The sequence below is a fragment of the Myotis nattereri genome (genome assembly GCF_964212035.1).
Source record: "Myotis nattereri genome assembly, chromosome: 2".
Classification (NCBI taxonomy): domain Eukaryota; kingdom Metazoa; phylum Chordata; class Mammalia; order Chiroptera; family Vespertilionidae; genus Myotis; species Myotis nattereri.
The window spans coordinates 125,720,497-125,739,137 of record NC_138076.1 but is presented as its reverse complement, the minus strand read 5'-3'; the positions used below and the strand labels follow the sequence as shown (position 1 = coordinate 125,739,137).

At 46.6% G+C, this 18,641-nt stretch overlaps 1 protein-coding gene across 1 annotated transcript; it reads left to right on the top strand.

Moving 5' to 3' along the window:
- Positions 1-1,607: 1,607 nt before the first annotated feature.
- Positions 1,608-9,605, top strand: FGF23 (fibroblast growth factor 23; the record flags this gene model as incomplete). The annotated part of the gene is made up of 3 exons (XM_081082483.1): positions 1,608-1,809; positions 7,326-7,429; positions 9,138-9,605. The coding sequence occupies 3 exons, from the start codon at positions 1,608-1,610 to the stop codon at positions 9,603-9,605; spliced, it is 774 nt and encodes a 257-aa protein (XP_080938609.1).
- Positions 9,606-18,641: the final 9,036 nt, after the last annotated feature.

The following is an 18,641-nucleotide window of genomic DNA, read 5'->3' as shown; positions in this document are numbered from 1 at the left end:
CTGATAATGCCTGGAGTGCCTATCTCACAGCGCTGCAATGAGATTCAAATGAGCTGGTACACATGAAAATCCTTCGTAATCTATAAAGCCTTGTGCAAATGTAGGATAGCATATGCACCCCCTCCCCGCCCCCTGCCGCTTTCACCAGCACCTATATGATTGTGCATCCCATCATGCTTTGTGTTGTGGTTACTTATCTTTACCTCCCTTCTCTCTTAGCCTGTGAGCTCCTTGAGGCAGGGATCACCGTTTGCTCTCTCTTTAATCAACCATGGTGTCCAGCCTGATGCCTGTCCATGGTATGCGCTCAACAAATGGGGAACTGGAAAAGTCGCAGCCTCCTGTGTGTGTTTTTCTGGGATGCGTTCCAGCAGCTTGCTCCCTGTTGAGCTGCATGTGCTAAGATGTCCTCCATCACGTGTAGCTTCCCAGAGGGCACACCTGTGAGGAGCATCTCTGAGAAAGGTCCCATCCTAGGAGCCAGGCACCCAATAGACACTAACTGTGGGGACTCCCTGGCCTGCCACCCACTCCTGGGACCTTCCTGGGCTCTGACCCCTGTGCTCAGCCATCAGTCTCCCGGTCTTCGTGAGGTCTCTCAATGAGTCTCCATATTATTGGAGAGGCCATAATACCAGTTCAGGTGCCCTAGACCAGAGCAATATAGACTATGTTGCTATGGAAAAGGCACTTAGACTTATTGACTTTTGAGTCCTGCCTGCAGTTGCCTTCAGGACCAGACCAAATGATTTCTTGGGCCTGATATGGCCCACCTCCTCTGCCCTAGACAGCCCAACCAGGGACACTGAGAAATCAAACATCAGCATTTCATTTTGTAGAGCAGCAGAGACTCAAGGCCTTGCTTTTCCTTCTTCCTGTCTGGAACCTTCCCAATGGCAACCTTGGTTTAGGCCCCTCTGTTCTCTGTTCCTGTATCTTTATGGGGTGGGGTGGGATGGGGGGGGGTCTCAGAGGACCCCTGGTGCCTGATGCTATTCTGTATTATTTCTGTGTCCTTCCAAATGCCCACCTGTGCTATACACAGAGAAAAGCACTGGACACATTGTTGCTGATTGGGATGGGAAGGACCAAGAAAACCAAAATGAGTAGACTCATTGGGAGATTAATTGCACAGGAGTCTATTGACCGCATGACTGAAGCTGGATTTTTTCGGAACCGCTGGCTGCCTTCACATTTCCTGGTGGAAGTGGGACAGGTCAACAGTCATAGATAACTTTTGCCCACACATCATCCACTTCTTGGAGCGTTGGCTTGAAATTGGTGTGTGTGTGCGTGTGTGTGTGTGTGTGTGTGTGTGTGTGTGTGTGTGTGTGTAACCGACGTGCCTTCTGTGAGCCTCAGAGTTCTCTGCACTCTCTTCAAATGAGCTGATTACAACACAGAGGATGTGGACAGTGGAGGTTTTCCTGGTTGATGTCACACTGCTACCCTTTAAAAGCCCAAGGGGGAAAGGAGGGAATCCAGCCTGGGATCCTCACGCCAGATACCCACCAGGGGGAAGAGGAGAAAAAGGCCAGAGAGGCTGCCCCGAGTCAGGGAGGCAGTGTCAGGTTTCAAACTCCGCACCAGCCATTCAGAGAGCAGCGATGCCAGGGGCCCGCCTTGGGTTGCTGGTCTGCGTCCTGGCCCTGTGCTGTGTGGTCAGAGCCTATCCCAATGCCTCCCCGCTGCTCGGCTCCAGCTGGGGTGGCCTGACCCACCTGTACACGGCCTCAGCCAGGAACAGCTACCACCTGCAGATCCACAAGGACGGCCATGTGGACGGCACACCCCATCAGACCATCTACAGTGAGTAGGGGCTTCATTCAGGCTGGGAGGAAGGGGAGCTCCTTTGCCCGTCCTCTGCCAGGGACATGGGGAGACCCTGGGCTAGATCAGAGGGCTAATCCAGCCTCTGTGTGTGTGTTTAAACCTTGGGAGAAGATTCTGCCACCATCCTAGGTAACGTTTACTGGTTTCTACTGGCATGAATACCTTCTATCTTAACTAAAGTCCTTCTTCCCACAACAGCAGCCACTTTCCCTTGTCCTGTCCAAAGAGTCCAAGAAAGGCAAGGAGGTTCAGAGGGCAAAGACAGACAGGTAAATAGTCACTGAGTTTTAGCTTATGAGCTTTGGGCAGAGTTAGCAATGGAGGTTGTGAAGAAGAGGCCTGTGTCCAACTCCGACTTGAAATAGCTGAACTCAGGGGCTCTTTCCAACTTGGAGCTTCTTGTATTCTGGCCTTTTAAATTTATTCAGGAAAAATGTATAAAAGACAGACTATCCAGGTATGTTGTCTTGATGGGCCTGACCATGTGCACAAACCATTCATGCACTCATCTATCTATCCATGCATGCATCCATCCAACAGGTTACCGGGCGCTTCAGAGCTACCCAGTTCAGTACAAATCAGTGCAAATGAGCTAGTTGGGAGCTCTTTGGCAACACGAGACAACTAGAATGTTTTAAAGATTACATTTGTGGAACGTTGGATCACAGTCCACAATAGTCAATCAATTATGTATGATTCATATGAGGGCCCTTTGGTGTGCACCTATATAAGAAATAATGAAGCAGGAGGACGGATGGATATTGAAAAAGACAAGGTCTTCTATTTTACTAGAATATGTAAAAATTACTCTAAGAATACAGAAAAATATATACTAATTTAATTAAAGAACAAATTAAAGGAATGGAAGAGTAATCACAGTCTGTTTAATTACAGAAAACTATTTGCTGTATATTGTACTAAATTATTTAGTAATTTTCCTGTGGCCTTGTTGTGTGCAAGACAGTAATTCTGCTAAGAATCAAAGGTTCTTAAACCTGGTAGCAAGGTATATGCACATGCAAAACCAACAGTTCAAATCTCTTCAAGTGCTCAATGGATGGTGATAAGAGATTAGAGGAGGGAGAAAAGGTCTCTGCAAATACCAAAAAGGCTCCGGAACTCAACAGGATAAGGTAGGATTCAGGAGTCAACATCTTGGAAGCCAAGTTTGAGTCTAATGGCGAAAATCTGAAATAAATCTGGATATACTTGATACATCCAAAGTGCTGCTCATTTTATCCAAGGGGTGTTTAGCGGAGCCTACAATGTGTCTGACATCATGCAAAGCTCTGTGACTGCAAAGGCAGACACGGCCCTTCAAGCACTTCACCCTGTCTCCCAGCTTATTACCAGACTTCTCAGAAATACAATTTTTGCAGCTCCCATGGAGGGTCACCCTTACTTCCACTGCAAGGTTTAATGTGCACGCGTGGTTTATGGTACCTTATTCTGATTCCCATAGATGGAAAGGGCTTCATTCAATTAGAGAATGCTTATAAAACTTCTCTAAAATTATGGAATCCCTTCACTGAAAGGAGCCCCCCCCCCTCCCCCCTTCACTGAAAGGAGTCCTCCTGAACATGACAAAGTAGACTGGCGTGAGCCGGCTGTGGTGGGCTGAGTGCTCCAGTGTATGGGGCTCCGCCTACTGAGCAGGCAAGCCAAAATGTAGAACTTTCCCTCAAATATCCACTCGTGTCAGGCCCAGCAAAGGCACTGAGTATTAGTTGGAATGAATTAGAATGACTGAGAAGAAGTAAAATAAACTGAACTGATTTCAGGTTTTTTATTTTACAGAAAAGTTTTGTCAGGTATAGCTGCTAGCTAAGCAGGGTGCTCCCGGGGAGGGGAACTCAGGTCAAGGTGGTGGGTGGGAGACACTTTTCCTAGTTTGAATAATCTATTGTACTATTCAAATCAGGTATCATGTGCATTACCAAAAAAAATGCATACGTTAAGATAAATGTTACCAAAAAAGAATAGAGGAGACATGGGCGTATGTGGATAGGTAGGACAACTAATTAACAGGATTTATAATTGCCGCCTCAATGAGTGTAAAGCAACACATGTACACTGATGGGAAGGCGTGGGTGGGTTTTCCCCTCTTAAGTCATTATAGATTTCCAGTGAAATCTGTCTCATTTGATTGCTGTGCTTTAGCAAATTCTTGATTAATAGCTGAGTGCCCACCCCATCTTTGGGTGGTTGGTCACTGTGAACTTGCCTACCTACAAGATTCTGTAACCTCCCTTTGGGCTCAGCACGGATGGCGGGGAGTCTCTCCGACGTCTGTGTCTCCTGTCCTGCTATGAACAAGGCCACCCTCCCACTCCCTGTTACCCCCCACTTTGTGCAAACAGCCGAGAAAAGATGCTTACTACCCCTGGTTACTGTCATTTCCTAGATGCAGTTACTGTCACTTCCTTCCTCGCTGGCATTTTCTTTATTTGAAGTTGAATTATCCTCAGGCTCCTTCATCCTTCAAAATCTTCTCTTTCTTCTGAGGAGCTGGCGGTACTTTACACAGATCATCTTACTTGTCACTTACTGGCTATGAGACTAGAACAGAGCAGGTAATTTTCTACTTTAACAGCAGAGGTTGAGGCAAAGAGGTAATATAACAATTACCAGCATTTAGAAAGTGCTTTTACAGTGGATAAAAATATCGCATTGCATCCTCTAGACAGCCAAATGAGGTGATTCTGCTACTTATGAGGAAAAGAAAGGTTAAGGAAGTTAAATAACTCACGCAAGGTCACATAGGTAGTAGATGACCTACCTAGGCAGTGGTTGGCAAACTGCGGCTCGCGAGCCACATGCAGCTCTTTGGCCCCTTGAGTGTGGCTCTTCCACAAAATACCTACTTTTGCACATGGGCCATGAAGTTTCAATCGCACTGTACATGCGCGCCCGCACGTGGTATTTTGTGGAAGAGCCACACTCAAGGGACCAAAGAGCCGCATGTGGCTCGCGAGCCGCAGTTTGCCGACCACTGACCTAGAGGATACCATGAGCCCAAACCTGTGCTTCTTCCAGGGCCACACACACCACCCGTTGTGTCTAAAAGAAATGTCCATTCACTCTGCTGGCTCCAACAGGTTGTGACTCAAGCAGCCAGTGGTTTAGTCTTTCCTTCTGCTGAATTCTGCCCTCGCATCTGTGCAGACTGTGAAAACATGCCTTCTGAAATGGCAAAGGGAACAGAGTCTTTCTCTTATATTTTCTGGTTTTCCCACTGGCTTATGTTGGTTTGATTCAAGTCTGAGCACCCTCCATAGCCAGCTGCTCACTGTTCCTCTGCGGGCTGATTCCTACTGGGACTGGCCCCGGAGACCAGGAGCAGGTGTCCCATGCACACTGCCCACAGTGACCCTGAGCACAGGATGTCATAATGGCAGGTCGGCAATGCTGTCTAATGCCTTTCCTTTGCTCAACACTTTGCAGTCATTTTTACAGCCATCATTCCATTAGATTCTAATTGTAACCCTATAAAGCAGGCAGGACAGCTGTTATTATTCCCTTTTCACAACTGAGGAAACTGAGGCAAGAGCATGACCTGCCCAAGGCTACAAAGTCAGTAAGAAGTATAATTGGGACTGGAATCCAGTTCCTAGTTCGGTGCTCCTTTCCTGACCCACTGTGTGGGGCCTTGACTTTGTCTTCTGATGATTTCTGTTGGAGACAAGCTACAAGGTGATAGGAAAAGGATGCCAGGTCCACTGACCTTAGTTTGAATCCTGCCTTAGTTTCCACAACACTCAAGATGGGATGCTGCTACTGCCAATATTAGTAATATTAACAATACAACTGTTGTTTTGAAAATTTAAAATACATAAAGTTCTTGGCGCACAATTACTCAAAAAGTTACTCAATGTAAAGAAAATTCATCAGGACAGAACTATTCCTTTCAGGTTCCTTAAGTTTCTCTCAGGGCTTACCACAAAATTAGCCACCTATTCGAGACACATAGGCAGACCCAATTATGGAGCAATGCAAATATCCTCCACACCTCCCATACCCCACCCCGCTTCCAGAAGCTTCCCTCAGGGCTAACCTTCAGCCAAACTTGGAATCAAATTAACTTTCCTCTCTGGCCTCCTCCTTCTCTTCTTTCTAGGCTTGCTCCCACCTCATTTCCTCTGTCCCACGTCATTCTGACTTCAGTCCAGATCAGGGTCTGTTCTCAGCTCGTGTCTAAGAATTGGCTGCTGCTCTTCTCAGAGGTCTTGTATTGATCCTACATTGGGTGGAGGAGGAGACGGGCTGTAAGTCAACCCATGAAGTGGGAACACACCATTTCTAAAAGAGGGATTTGAACCACTACCCGGGCTCCTCCCCGCGGGCTGAGGCCAAATGGGATGCAGGGGGAAATTCTGTGGTAGGCAATGGAAGTGACCTTAAAGACTTAAGGAAATGATTTTCAATAGAAAATGTCAGGTAATTAAACAGCATGTGGGGCATAAGTCTTGCTGAATTGTACCCTTGCCACAAAACAGAAAGCTTTAGACTTTCTTTAACTAGGCATTGGTACTTGTTAAAATTGCAAGTTTCTATGGGAGTGGGTGAGGGGTGTACTAAAGCTGTTATCAATTATTTAAGGTGTAGGTAGTGTGAATGGATTTGGGGCCCTTGCCAGAAACTAGTTTTTGAGAGGGGCATTGAAAGACCATGAGGGACAGCACCTTGAGGGGACATCACCAATGAGAAAAAGACAAAGAACAGCAATAAAGACCCAAGAAAAAAATTCCATCCAACCCTGTTCAACATGGAAAGATAAACCATCTGATTCTAAGTAGCTCCCTCTAGGGGACACACTAGGTATGTAACCCTAAAGCAAGGGGAATGAAATGCATGCTGCAATAGAGGTATAGGCATGGTGCTGAGAGCTGAAAAGAAAGAACAATTAATGATGAGGGAGATTAGCCTGGCCTTGAAGGATGAGTGACTTCAATAAGCAGAGAAGAGAGGGAAGATCAATTCTAATACAGTTTTTGACACATGATGGGTGTTGACTGAGGTACCAGGGACATTTGCACAGCTACTCAGGTGGAGAATCAGGCTCTATGTGCAACCCGGATCCTTGAAAGACACCTTGATATAGATTTTAAAATCACAAAGGCAGAAGCTTTGGGGGAATGTGACTACCACACAAACATGAAGCGGTATTAGCCAGGCAAGGAGACGATAAAGACAGCCCAGGCAAGGAGAGAAACATGTGTAGGGCACAGATGAAAGAATGCAGGGAGTTCAGAATGCTCCATGCGGCAAGGGGGTGAGGAGCAAGGTAATTGGGGGAGAGGGAACAAGAGTGGGGGCGTGTAGGAGTCAGAAGAAATGAGGCTGAACAAGTAAGTACAAGAGCAGGGTTTGTGAAATCATCATGACCATTAAAATTAATCAAGGGAAGACTCATGAAGGCAGGTTTTCCAGAAGTGCTCAAAGGTGGGAACTGGACGTACAGCAAGGTCTGACCTGAAGGCTTTTCTCCACAGGTGCCCTGATGATCAGATCAGAGGACGCTGGCTTTGTGGTGATAACTGGAGTGATGAGTAGGAGATACCTCTGCATGGACTTTAGAGGCAACATTTTTGGATCCGTGAGTTTCTTTTTGTGCTGATCACCATTTGCAAATAATTATCTTTTTTTTTTTTTGACAGAACATAAGCGTTTATAGCTTGAAGATTCCATTTGCAGAATATCTTGATGACTTGTTTTCACTGAGTACTTTTTTCAGTAGAAGGAGTAAATGCTCAGGTTTATACACCTGGGGTTTGAACCAGCCTGTCTGGCTCTGGGGCCCAAACTCTTAGCCTGTAGTCTAATGCCTGTTAGTTTTCATCTGTGTCTCTAACACAGCACCTTGTGTGTAGCCAAAGGCCCGTCAGCCATGTCAATTCGTGTCATCAGGCGCATTAGGAAGGGTGAGGAACCGTAAGTGTCTTCTTGGTTCTGTGACTAGCCCTCCTTGACCTTGGTCAAGCGCCCCCCCCCCCACCCCCTGCCGCCCCCATTCCTCCAAACTTCAGTTTCCTTGAATGGAAAAAGGAAAGTGGGATGGACCATTGCCCTGTGGGGCTCCCCCTAGGTAAAGTTCTCTAATTAATTTTCTCTGCTCCAACTGTGCTGGCTGGTCCTTCAGACGGATAAGCAAAGGATTTCCCAAACTACAGGTTGCAGGCACAGCCCAAAGGGTTTTGAGATGGTACAATAATGGGACTGCTTATCTCAGGATAAGCAGACAGACAGACGCACCAGAAATTTCATGAGAGCAATGACTTTCTCTTTTGCTTACTGCTGTGTCCCAACATCAATAACAGTATCTGACCCAGAGCAGAGAAATACCTGTTGAAGAAATATAGAAAATTAAATGGATACATAAATAGCTGTTGACCACAAATAGCTGTTGACTGCATATACATCGTTCTCATCTGTAAAACATTACTTCATGGAGTCTGAGGATTAAACTAAATATAATATGCAGAGGTCCTAGCAGGCACTCAATAAAACCCTGTCCTAGTTAGTGGCAGACTGAGGGCTCAGACCTAGGACATCTGTTGCTAAAGTTCACGTCCCTAACTCCCAAATCACATTTTCTCTGATGTGAGTACCCCCACTTATGTTTGACCCTTCAAACTCCATCCCCTTTCTCCTTCAAACGCCATCCCACCAGCCAAAAGAGGGTTCAAAAAGGTAGAGCGCTGGAAGGACAAGGCTGCATTTACTAGTAAGTTAGCCCTCCCTCCAGAACCAGGCACCGGCGCGCTGCGGCTCCGTCCGCCCTCGCCCACCTCCCGGCCGGGGCTGTGAGCCCTGTGGCCGCCACGCCCTGGGGGTGGGAGCTGCGGTGGGTGCCTAACGCACTGGTGCAAACCACGCTTCCCCAGCCGTGTGAAATGCGCCTCCCAGCAGAGTAGTCGGGGGGGATGGGGCTCCTCCCAGCACCTGCTGCCTCCGGGACCCCAGGCGGGTCCGCCCCGGGAGCGCGGGGCTGGGGCTGGGGCTGGGGCTGGGGCTGGGGGTGGGGCCGGGGGCGGGACCGGGGCCGGGGGCGGGGGCGGGGCCGGGGGCGGGGGCGGGGCCGGGGGCGGGGGCGGGGGCGGGGCCGGGGCCGGGGCCGGGGGTGGGGCCGGGGGCGGGGCCGGGGCCGGGGCCGGGGGTGGGGTCGGGGGTGGGGCCGGGGCCGGGGGCGGGGGGCCGGGGGCCGGGGGCCGGGGGCCGGGGGCCGGGGCCGGGGGCGGGGCCGGGGCCGGGGGCGGGGCCGGGGCCGGGGCCGGGCCGCGCTCACGGCCGCCTCCGCCTTGCAGCATCACTTCAGCCCCGAGAGCTGCCGGTTCAGCCAGCAGACGCTGGAGAACGGCTACGACGTGTACCACTCGCCGCAGCACCGCTTCCTCGTCAGCCTGGGCCGGGCCAAGAGGGCCTTCCTGCCGGGCACCAACCCGCCGCCCTACTCGCAGTTCCTGTCGCGGAGGAACGAGATCCCGCTCTTCCACTTCAACACGCCCGCGCCGCGCCGCCACACGCGCAGCGCCGAGGACAACTCGGCGGCCGACCCGCTGGTCGTGCTGAAGCCCGTGCCGCGCCTGACGCCCGCGCCCGCCTCCTGCTCCCGGGAGCTGAGCAGCGCCGAGGACAACAGCGTGGCGGCCCACGACCCGCTCGGGGTGGTGCGGAGCAGCAACAGGGTGAACTCGCACGCGCCGCCCCCAGGTCCACCTAGGACCCGCAAAGGAATGCTTCTCGTGCCTTTCAGAAACGCACGCAGCCTTTAAAGCAGCGGTTCTCAACCTGGGGGTCGAACGACCCTTTCACAGGGGTCGCCTAAGACCATCGGAAAACACATATATAATTACATATTGTTTTTGTGACTAATCACTGTGCTTTAATGATGTTCAATTTGTAACAATGAAAGTGGGGGTCACCACAACATGAGGAACTGTATTAAAGGGTCGCGGCATTAGGAAGGTTGAGAACCACTGCAAGGGACAGCCCCCTGTACACGCCAAGGAAGGGGAGGTGGGGTGATGTGTGTGCAATTAGCCGCTTCTCTCCATTTCCTTCCCTGGGAAAGCCCCTGAGAACCTGCCTTCGAGGCCTGAGAAAAGGGGCTTCGCTGCCTTCCTCGACCCACCTAAACCACCTTTCTGAATTCAGCCCCGTAGGTAAAATAGAAATTCCCGCTTCACCGCGGAGAGAAAGGATTTTTCCCTTCCCTTGTTTTCCTTCCATATAGACGCCTCTCTTCTTAATCAGTTTAGCGCTAAAATCAAAGCTACAATTGAGTGAGCTCACGCTCTGCAGGTGAAGGAAGAGTCGATGCCAGCAGTCTTCTCCTCTGTCCCTTGCATTTGTTACCTTGGCCCTGTAGGCATTCGAATTTGTAACCTTGACCCAGGCAGGGCAGTAACGGCCGAACTGGGCAAACGAATGGGAACCCTAATCCCAAGTCTTTGTTCTTCCTTGAGCATCTCTGGAGAACAGCTGTCAAAAAGATGGGTGGAAGCCGGTCAGAACCTCACCAGAATGCTCAGAGAACTGAGGCAGACATCAAGCTAGAAAACTCCAGCTGCCCGGGGCCGGCGCCCCTGGCCATGCTCTCTAAGCAGCCAGAGCCAGAAGGCGAGAAGCACCCTGCTCGGCTCCCAGGCACAGCCTGGCCCCTGGCCCGGTCTTTGGCTCTAGTGAACTGGGCCTGAGGAAGAGCCCTGGTACCGGCTCCGGAAAATCTAGCCTGCTAGGATTTGTTTTTCAAAATGGAAATAAATTCAACCTCTCCTAAGAGGCAATTCATCAAGCCTCTACTTCCAGGTCCAGTGGCAATCCATTCTGGATGGATTATAAAAATGTCACAGGGAAGGGAGGGGTCCTGAGACAATGGGGCTGCTCTGGGCTAGGTTCTCTGTATTCTGGTAGATTCTGCCCTCTGAGTGAAGTGGCATCAAGGACCCGGGGGAAGCGAAGTCCAATAGCCAGGGCACCTCAGTGAAGGAGTTAGGAAAAGACCACACTGCCAGCTCTTCATACGATCTCTACCACCCAACAGCAGTGGCTGGGGGCTGGTTAAAACACTCCCAGGCTGACAAGTCTGGGTCTTAATCCACTTGGGAAATGGGGGGGCATTAAATGAAGACAGCTTTCAGGCCAAGGAGCCCCAATACTACCATGGGGAAAACCAAACCTCACAGCCGAGGAGCACCAGACAGTGGGATGGCTGCTCAGTCCTCACCTAGCCTTACCCCACAATGTAAGGTCTTCCTACAGCGGGCCCCATTTTCCTACCTCTACTTAAATGGCTCCCCCAAAGAGCAGAATATTAACAAGCAGACTTAAACAACAGCTTCTTCCCAGCCACCCCTGTCCCCCACTGCTATCATGTACCCAACCTTAAAAACATCCGTTCTTTTTACTTATGAGAGAAACATTGGACAACTGTTTTTGCATAATGGTTTTAAGCTGAACTTGAAGAAATAGTTCCTTTTATGAAGCACCAAAACTATAATACTATGTAGCAGTGCATGGCAAATATTCTCTTTATATAGTTTTCATTTTCTGTTGGAGATATTATACTGTATAAAAACTATTGGAAGCTCCTCAATACTGATGGAAAATTCCCAAAGGACTTTAGTAGAAAACTGGTTATAATCTCACAAACTCAATACCATCTATTAGGGGGGTTTCTCTTTGACAGTGCCAAGGTGGCCCCCACAATTTCCTATGTCTTGAAGCATGTGGCGATATTTATTTATTTATTTGGAAGACTTTGCCTATCGCTCTGTATTTATAGATATTTATAAACATGTAACCCCACCATTTTCCTTTCTTCTGTTTAAAAGAAAAATAAAATTAATCTCAGCTTCTATTAGCTTTTCCTCTCTGTGTTACTACATAAAAGCATGTCACAATATGAGAATAAAAGGGATTAGGGACCTTAGGGGAATCCAGAGAAGACAAAGTTGTAAAAGAATACCAGAATTAAAAAAAAATTATTGAATTTATTGGGGTTACATTGGTTAATAAATTTATATAGATTGCAGATGCACACTTCTATAATACATCATCTGTATATTGTATTGAGCTCAGGGAATATGGGAACTCTTACTACTAAAAAATATAGTTTATTAAAAATATATAGAAGGAACCAAGATGGCAGTGTCGATAAACATGGTACTCACCACCTCCCACAACCACATCAAAATTATAACTAAAATACAGAACAACCATCATTCAGAACTGCCTGAAATCTTACTGAATGGACGTCCTACAATTAGAGAATTAAAGAAGAAAGCCCACTGAGACTGGTAGGAGTGTTGGAAGCGCAGGACAGACTGGTCCGAAACCTACGTGTGGTGTTTCTAATTAGGAAGGATATCTTGGCTGCGGAGGCCTCCCACACCAGACCCCCTCAGCCAAGGATCCCAGATCTGGGAAGAGAAGTCCCCTTAACTTCAGGCTATACAAACCAGCTGGGTTGTGGCTGAGTGACACAGAGGCTGCCAGAGTCCCAGCAGTTCCTCTTAAAGGGCCTGCACATGCACTTACTCAGACTCATTCCCTCTGAGCTCCAGAACTGAGGCAGCAGCTTGGGGGCATCCAGAGACATATAGGGAGAAACTGGATCGCCTGGCATCGGGGCAAGAACTTAGGGGAGGCTTTCTCCGAGATAAAGGTGCTCACAGGGTTCATTGTTTCTATGCTGAGACTTCCCCCATCATAGAACTGACTCGCAGATGCCATATCTGAGGCTGTTCACTCTGCCCTAGAGATTCCCTAAGACTCCACCTCACCCAATTTGCAGATCCACCCAAGCTGTTTGCAGCAGCTTTTTCATATGAATTGCCTGTCCTAGCTCAGGCCTCAGGCTTTCCTAAAATCTCCCAAACAAGCTGCAGCTGGAGTCAGCATGCCCCAAACCTATCAATAAGAGGCCCAAGACCCGACACTAGCACCAGCCTGCCTTGTTTCACAGTTTGGCCTTGCCTATGCAGTTCCAAGCCCAATACAAGTAGCAACCATGTGCAGATCACTCTGTAGCTCCTACCAGGTGGCCCCAGGCAGTGGCTGACTTTGTACCTCCCAAGAGGCCCCAAACCCAGTGCACCAGGTGGACAGCTTCAGACCATACCAGATTACAACCCTACACATCCACCGTAACACACTCAAGGGGCAGACTCAGTGAGCACCAAAGCCCCATGAAGCAAGTCCTACTCCATAGGGGTGTCTCTTGCACAGAAGCTCTTCCACTGTAGTTGCAGCTGGTCCTCATAGACAATTGGCCTGGAGGTCAATTCTTCCTAGTAACACTAACAGCAATCAAGGCTCAACTACAATAAGACTGCATGCAGCCCACACAGGGATACACCTAGAGTACCAGGCTCAGGTGACTGTGGAGGGTGAGCCGCTGGGCCCTACAGGACACCTACTACACAAGACCACACTACCAATTCCAGGAGACATAACAGCTCTAAATAATACATAGAAATAAACACAGGGAAGCAGCCAAAATGCAGAGACAAAGAAACATGTCACAAATGAAAGAACAGAGGAAATCTCCAGAAAAAGTACTAAATGAAATGGAAGCAACTAAACTACTAGATACAGAGTTCAAAATAATGGTTATAAGGATGCTCAAGGATTTTAATGAGAGTTTCAAGGGACTTAGTGAGAACATCAAAGACATGAAAAAGGATCGGTCAGAAATTTAGCATATACTAACTGAAATAAAGAGTAATTTACGTGCCCTGGCTGGTTTTGCTCAGTGGATAGAGCATCAGCCTGCAGACTGAAGGGTCCCAGATCTTATTCCAGTCAAGGGCACATGTCCAGGTTTTGGGCTCGATCCCCAGTAGGGGGTGTGCAGGAGGCAGCCAATTAATGATTCTAAGCATTGATGTTTCTATCTCTCTATCCTTTTTCCTTCCTCTCTGACATCAATAAAATACATTTTTTAGAAATGAATAATTTACATGGATTCAACAGTAGACTAGAGGTTGCTGAGAATCAAATCAGTGATTTGGAATATAAGGAAGTAAAAAACACCCAATCATAAGAGCAAAAAGAAAAAAGAATCCAAAAATATGAAGAGAGTATAAGGAGGCCCTGAGACTTCAAGTGTACCAATATTCACATTATGGGGGTGTCAGAAGGAGAAGAGAGAGTGCAAGATACTGAAAACCTTTTTGAAGAAATGACAGAAAACTTCCCCTACCTGGTGAAAGAAATAGATTTACAAGTTCAGGAAGCACAGAGAGTCCCAAACAAGAGGAACCCAAGAAGGCCTACACGAAGACATATCATAATTAAAATGCCAAATGTTAAAGACAAAGAGAGAATCTTAAAAGCAGCAAGAGAAAAGCAGTTAGTTACCTACAAGGGAGTGCCTATAAGACAGTGAACTTATTTCTCAACAGAAACTTTGCAGGCCAGAAGGGAGTGGCAAGAAACACTCAAAGTGATGAGTAACAAGGACCTAAAACCAAGATTACTTTATCCAGCAAAACTCTCATTTAAATATATTTTTTTATTGATTTCAGAGAAGAAGGCAGATAGAGAGATAGAAATACCAATGATGAGAATCATTGGTCAGGTACCTCCTGCATGCCCGACACTGGGGACCAAGCCCACAACCAGGACATATGCCCTGACTGGGAATTGAACCATGACCTCCTGGCTCATAGGTCAACACTCAACCACTAAGCCACACTGGTCAGCAAGCAAAGCTCTCATTTAGAATTGAAGGTCAGATAAAGAGCTACACAGAGAAGAAAGAGCTAAAGGAGTTCATCACCACCAAACCAGTATTAAATGAAATGTTGAAGGGTATTCTTTAAGAAGAGGAAGAAGGAAAAAAAGATAAAAAAATATGAAAAAGAAAATGGCAATAAGTACATATTATCCATATTATCAACAATTGAATCTAAAAATAAAAATAAGCAAGGAATCTAATGAACAAAATAAACTGATAAATAAAATCAAACAAGAGGCATGGAAACATGAAACAGATTGATGGATCTCAGAGGAAGCAAGGGAGGGGGAGTGGGAAGAAAGCAATCAAAGATCTTATATGCATAAATACAATACATATGGACACATACAATAAGGTGGTAAAGGTCTGGGGTGTGGTGGGGTGGGAACCAGATGGAAGGGAACAATGGGGAAAAAAGAGGGGAGCATCTGTAGTACTCTCAACAATAAAGATTTATATATATACTAGAGGCCCAGTGCACAAAAATGTGTGCATTTGGGGAGAGGGGTCCCTCAGCCCGGCCTATGACCTCTTGCAGTCTGGGACCTCTCAGAGGATGTCCACCTGCTGGCTTAGGCCCGCTCCCTGGGGGATCGGGCCCAAGCTGGCAGTCAGACATCCCTCTTGCAGCCCAGCAGCCCTCAGGGCATGTCCACTTACCAGCAGGGAGCAGACCTAAGCTGCAGTTGGACATCCTTGGTGCTGCTGAGGAGGCAGGAAAGGCTCCCGCCACCACCGCTGTGCTGGCAGCCATCAGCCTGGCTTGTGGCTGAGCAGAGCTCCCCCTGTGGGAGCACACTGACCACCAGAGGACAGCTTCTGCATTGAGCATCTGCCCCCTGGTGGTCAGTGTGTGTCATAGTGACCAGTCATTCCCAGTCATTCTGCTGTTAGGGTCAATTTGCATACAGTGGGGCCTTGACTTCCGAGTTTAATTCGTTCCAAGACCGAGCTCGTTAAGGAGCTCATTAAGGTGCTTGTTAACTCAAATTACTCTGTCAACTCAATGCAAAAACTCGGCCGAGAGACAGCTGGTATCTCAAAAAACTCATTAGTTGGGACACTCATAAGTCAAGGCCCCACTGTATTACCCTTTTATTATATAGGATAGAGGCCTGGTGCACGGGTGGGGGCCAGCTGGTTTGCCCTGAAGGGTGTCCCGGATCAGGGTGGGGGTCCCGCTGGGGTGCCTGGCCAGCCTGGGTGAGGGGTGATGGGTGTTTGCAGGCTGGTCACACCCCCTTCAGGGTGGGGGTCCCCACTGGGGTTCCTGGCCAGTCTGGGTGAGGGGCTGAGCACCGTTTTCAGGCTGGCCAAGTCCCCTGGCGACGGAAGCTCCCAGCCTCTCCTTTTTTTCTTTTCTTTTTATTCTGGGATTTATTTACCTTCTATAATTGAAACTTTGTAGCCTTGAGTGGAGCGTAGAGCCAGCCAGGGTGGGTGAGAAGCTTGGTTTCCTCCATCACCAGGGGCAACCCAAGCCTCCTACTCACTCCAGCTCCATGGCCACAGCTGGCTGAAAGCAGGTATCTGGGGTTTATTTATCTTCTATAATTGAAACTTTGTTGCTTTGAGTGGAGCTCAGAGCCAGCCACGGCAGGCAGGAAGCTTGGCTTCCTCCATCACTGGGACAACCAAGCCCCTGCTTGCTCCAGCTCCGTGGCTGCTGGCCGCCATCTTGGTTGGGTTAATTTGCATATAGTTGTTCTGATTGGCTGGTGGGCATGGCTTAAGGCGTAGTGAAGGTACAGTCAATTTGCATGTTTGTCTTTTATTAGTGTAGATACTAGAGGCCTGGTGCACGGATTTGTGCACTGGTGGGGTCCCTCAGCCTGGCCTGTACCTTCTCACAATCCGGGACCCTTTGGGGGATATCAAACTGCTGGTTTTGGCCTGATCCCCACAGGCTGGCCTGCAGACCCTGAGCAATGGATGAATGATTACTCTGACACATGTTTCTATAAATGATTACTCTGACACACATTTCTGTAAATAAGACTAATAGTAAATTAGTCTTATGAAAATTAACAACTTCTCATTAAAAAACACTATTAAGAGAAACATATTTTATAACAAATATTGTTTATTTTAAAGGAACCAGACAGTCCCATTTGCCTGCCTCCTTAGGTTTTTATTGTAGTAACAGCTTGAACCAAAATTAACCTCTAGATACTATCAGTAGGATAAGTATCCTTGAGAAAATACATGTATCTGCAGTGTCCTTTAAACAAGGATGTTTTGAAGTCTAAACATAAAGAATCCAGTATAACAACCAGGGGTTCAAACTTGTTTGGAAAAGTCAAGGCAGGGGCTGCTGCCTTTGTCAAGAATCTCCTAGAAAAATCCTCCTTAGAGACTTTCCAACCAAGTCCCATGCTTCCCCACAGACCTCAGCCACTTACCTCATACCATACCCCAGAATCAATTCCATATGGGTCAAAGGCCTAAACATAAAAGGTAAAATTATAAAGCTTCTAGAAAAGAACAATATCTTCATAACCCGGGGTTAGCAAAGATTTCTTAGACTATAGAAAACAATAACCATAAAACAAATACAATAGTAAATTAGTGAAAATTAACTTCTCATTAAAAAATACTATTAAGAAAATCATATTTTATAACAAATATTGTTTATTTTAAAACAAAGTTGATAAATATGTAAGTGTGTATATATATTTATACATACTCACTCACATGTAGATGATAACAAACTCGTCTCTCCGAAATATATATAGAATTCAAACTAAAAAATAAAGATAAACATAATTATACAAGAGATTTAACAAAGGAAGTTATGTAGCTAATAAATGTGAAAAGGTACTCTACATCATTAGTTAGCAAGGAAATAAAAAAATAAAACCACTGTGAGATACTAATACACACCCAACAGAGTGGCTAAAATTTAAGACTGATAACATCAAATGTTGGTGTGGATGTAGAGCACCCATAACTCTCATACTTTGTTGGTGAGTATACAATGGTTCAACTACCCTGGAGAAAGATCTAAGTGTCTTGTATGATAAGTATACACCCATACCTACCCAGCAACTTCACTCCTAGATGGTTACCCGAGAGAAACTGGACTTCCCTAAATAAAGTAGTATTCTTCCCTTTAGTCTTGATCCCCTTATCCTCCTTCATTTTTCTCAATAACACAGACCACACTGATATTTATAGACTATCTATCTTCCCTTGACAGAATATAGGTTCCACAAGAATGGGGACTTTGTCTATTTTTTATTTGTTGCTATATATTCACAGTTCTAATACTTCTTTTTTTTCCTTTTGACATTAACTTTTTTTAATATTTCAAGAAAAACAATTTTAAATATAATAATGATACATGCAATAAATATTAATTTTTCAAGAAAAACGATTTCAAATGTTACATGCAATAAACAATATTTCAAGAAAAAAATATTTAAAATATATTACCAAAACTTTACTAATATAGTATATATAATATCACAAAAGTATGAAATATGAAAAATCTGCAAATAACAGGATTACTTCTATTATACTCTAATATATTTTTTTCTCTGGCTTGAATTTTGTTCATCAGTTTATGTTGTTCATTGTACAAATGAGTGAGATCATGTGATATTTCTCTTTCTCCGACTAGCTAATTTCACTTAGCATAATGCTTTCCAGGTCCATCCATGCTGTTGCAAATGGTAAAAGTTCCTTGTGCTTTACAGCAGCAGAGTATTCCATTGTGTAGATGTACCACAGTTTTCTAATCCACTCATCTGCTGATGGGCACTTAGGCTGTTTCCAAATCTTAGCCATGGTGAATTGTGCTGCTATGAACATAGGGGTGCATATATCCTTTCTGATTGGCGTTTCTGATTTCTTGGAATATATTCCGAAAAGTGGGATTACTGGGTCAAATGGGAGTTCCATTTTTAATTTTTTGAGGAAACTCCATACTGTTTTCCACAGTGGCTGAACCAGTCTGCATTCCCACCAGCAGTGCATGAGAATTCCTTATTCTCCATATCCCTCGCCAACACTTGTCATTTGTTGATTTGTTAATGATAGCCATTCTGGCAGGTATGAGATGGTA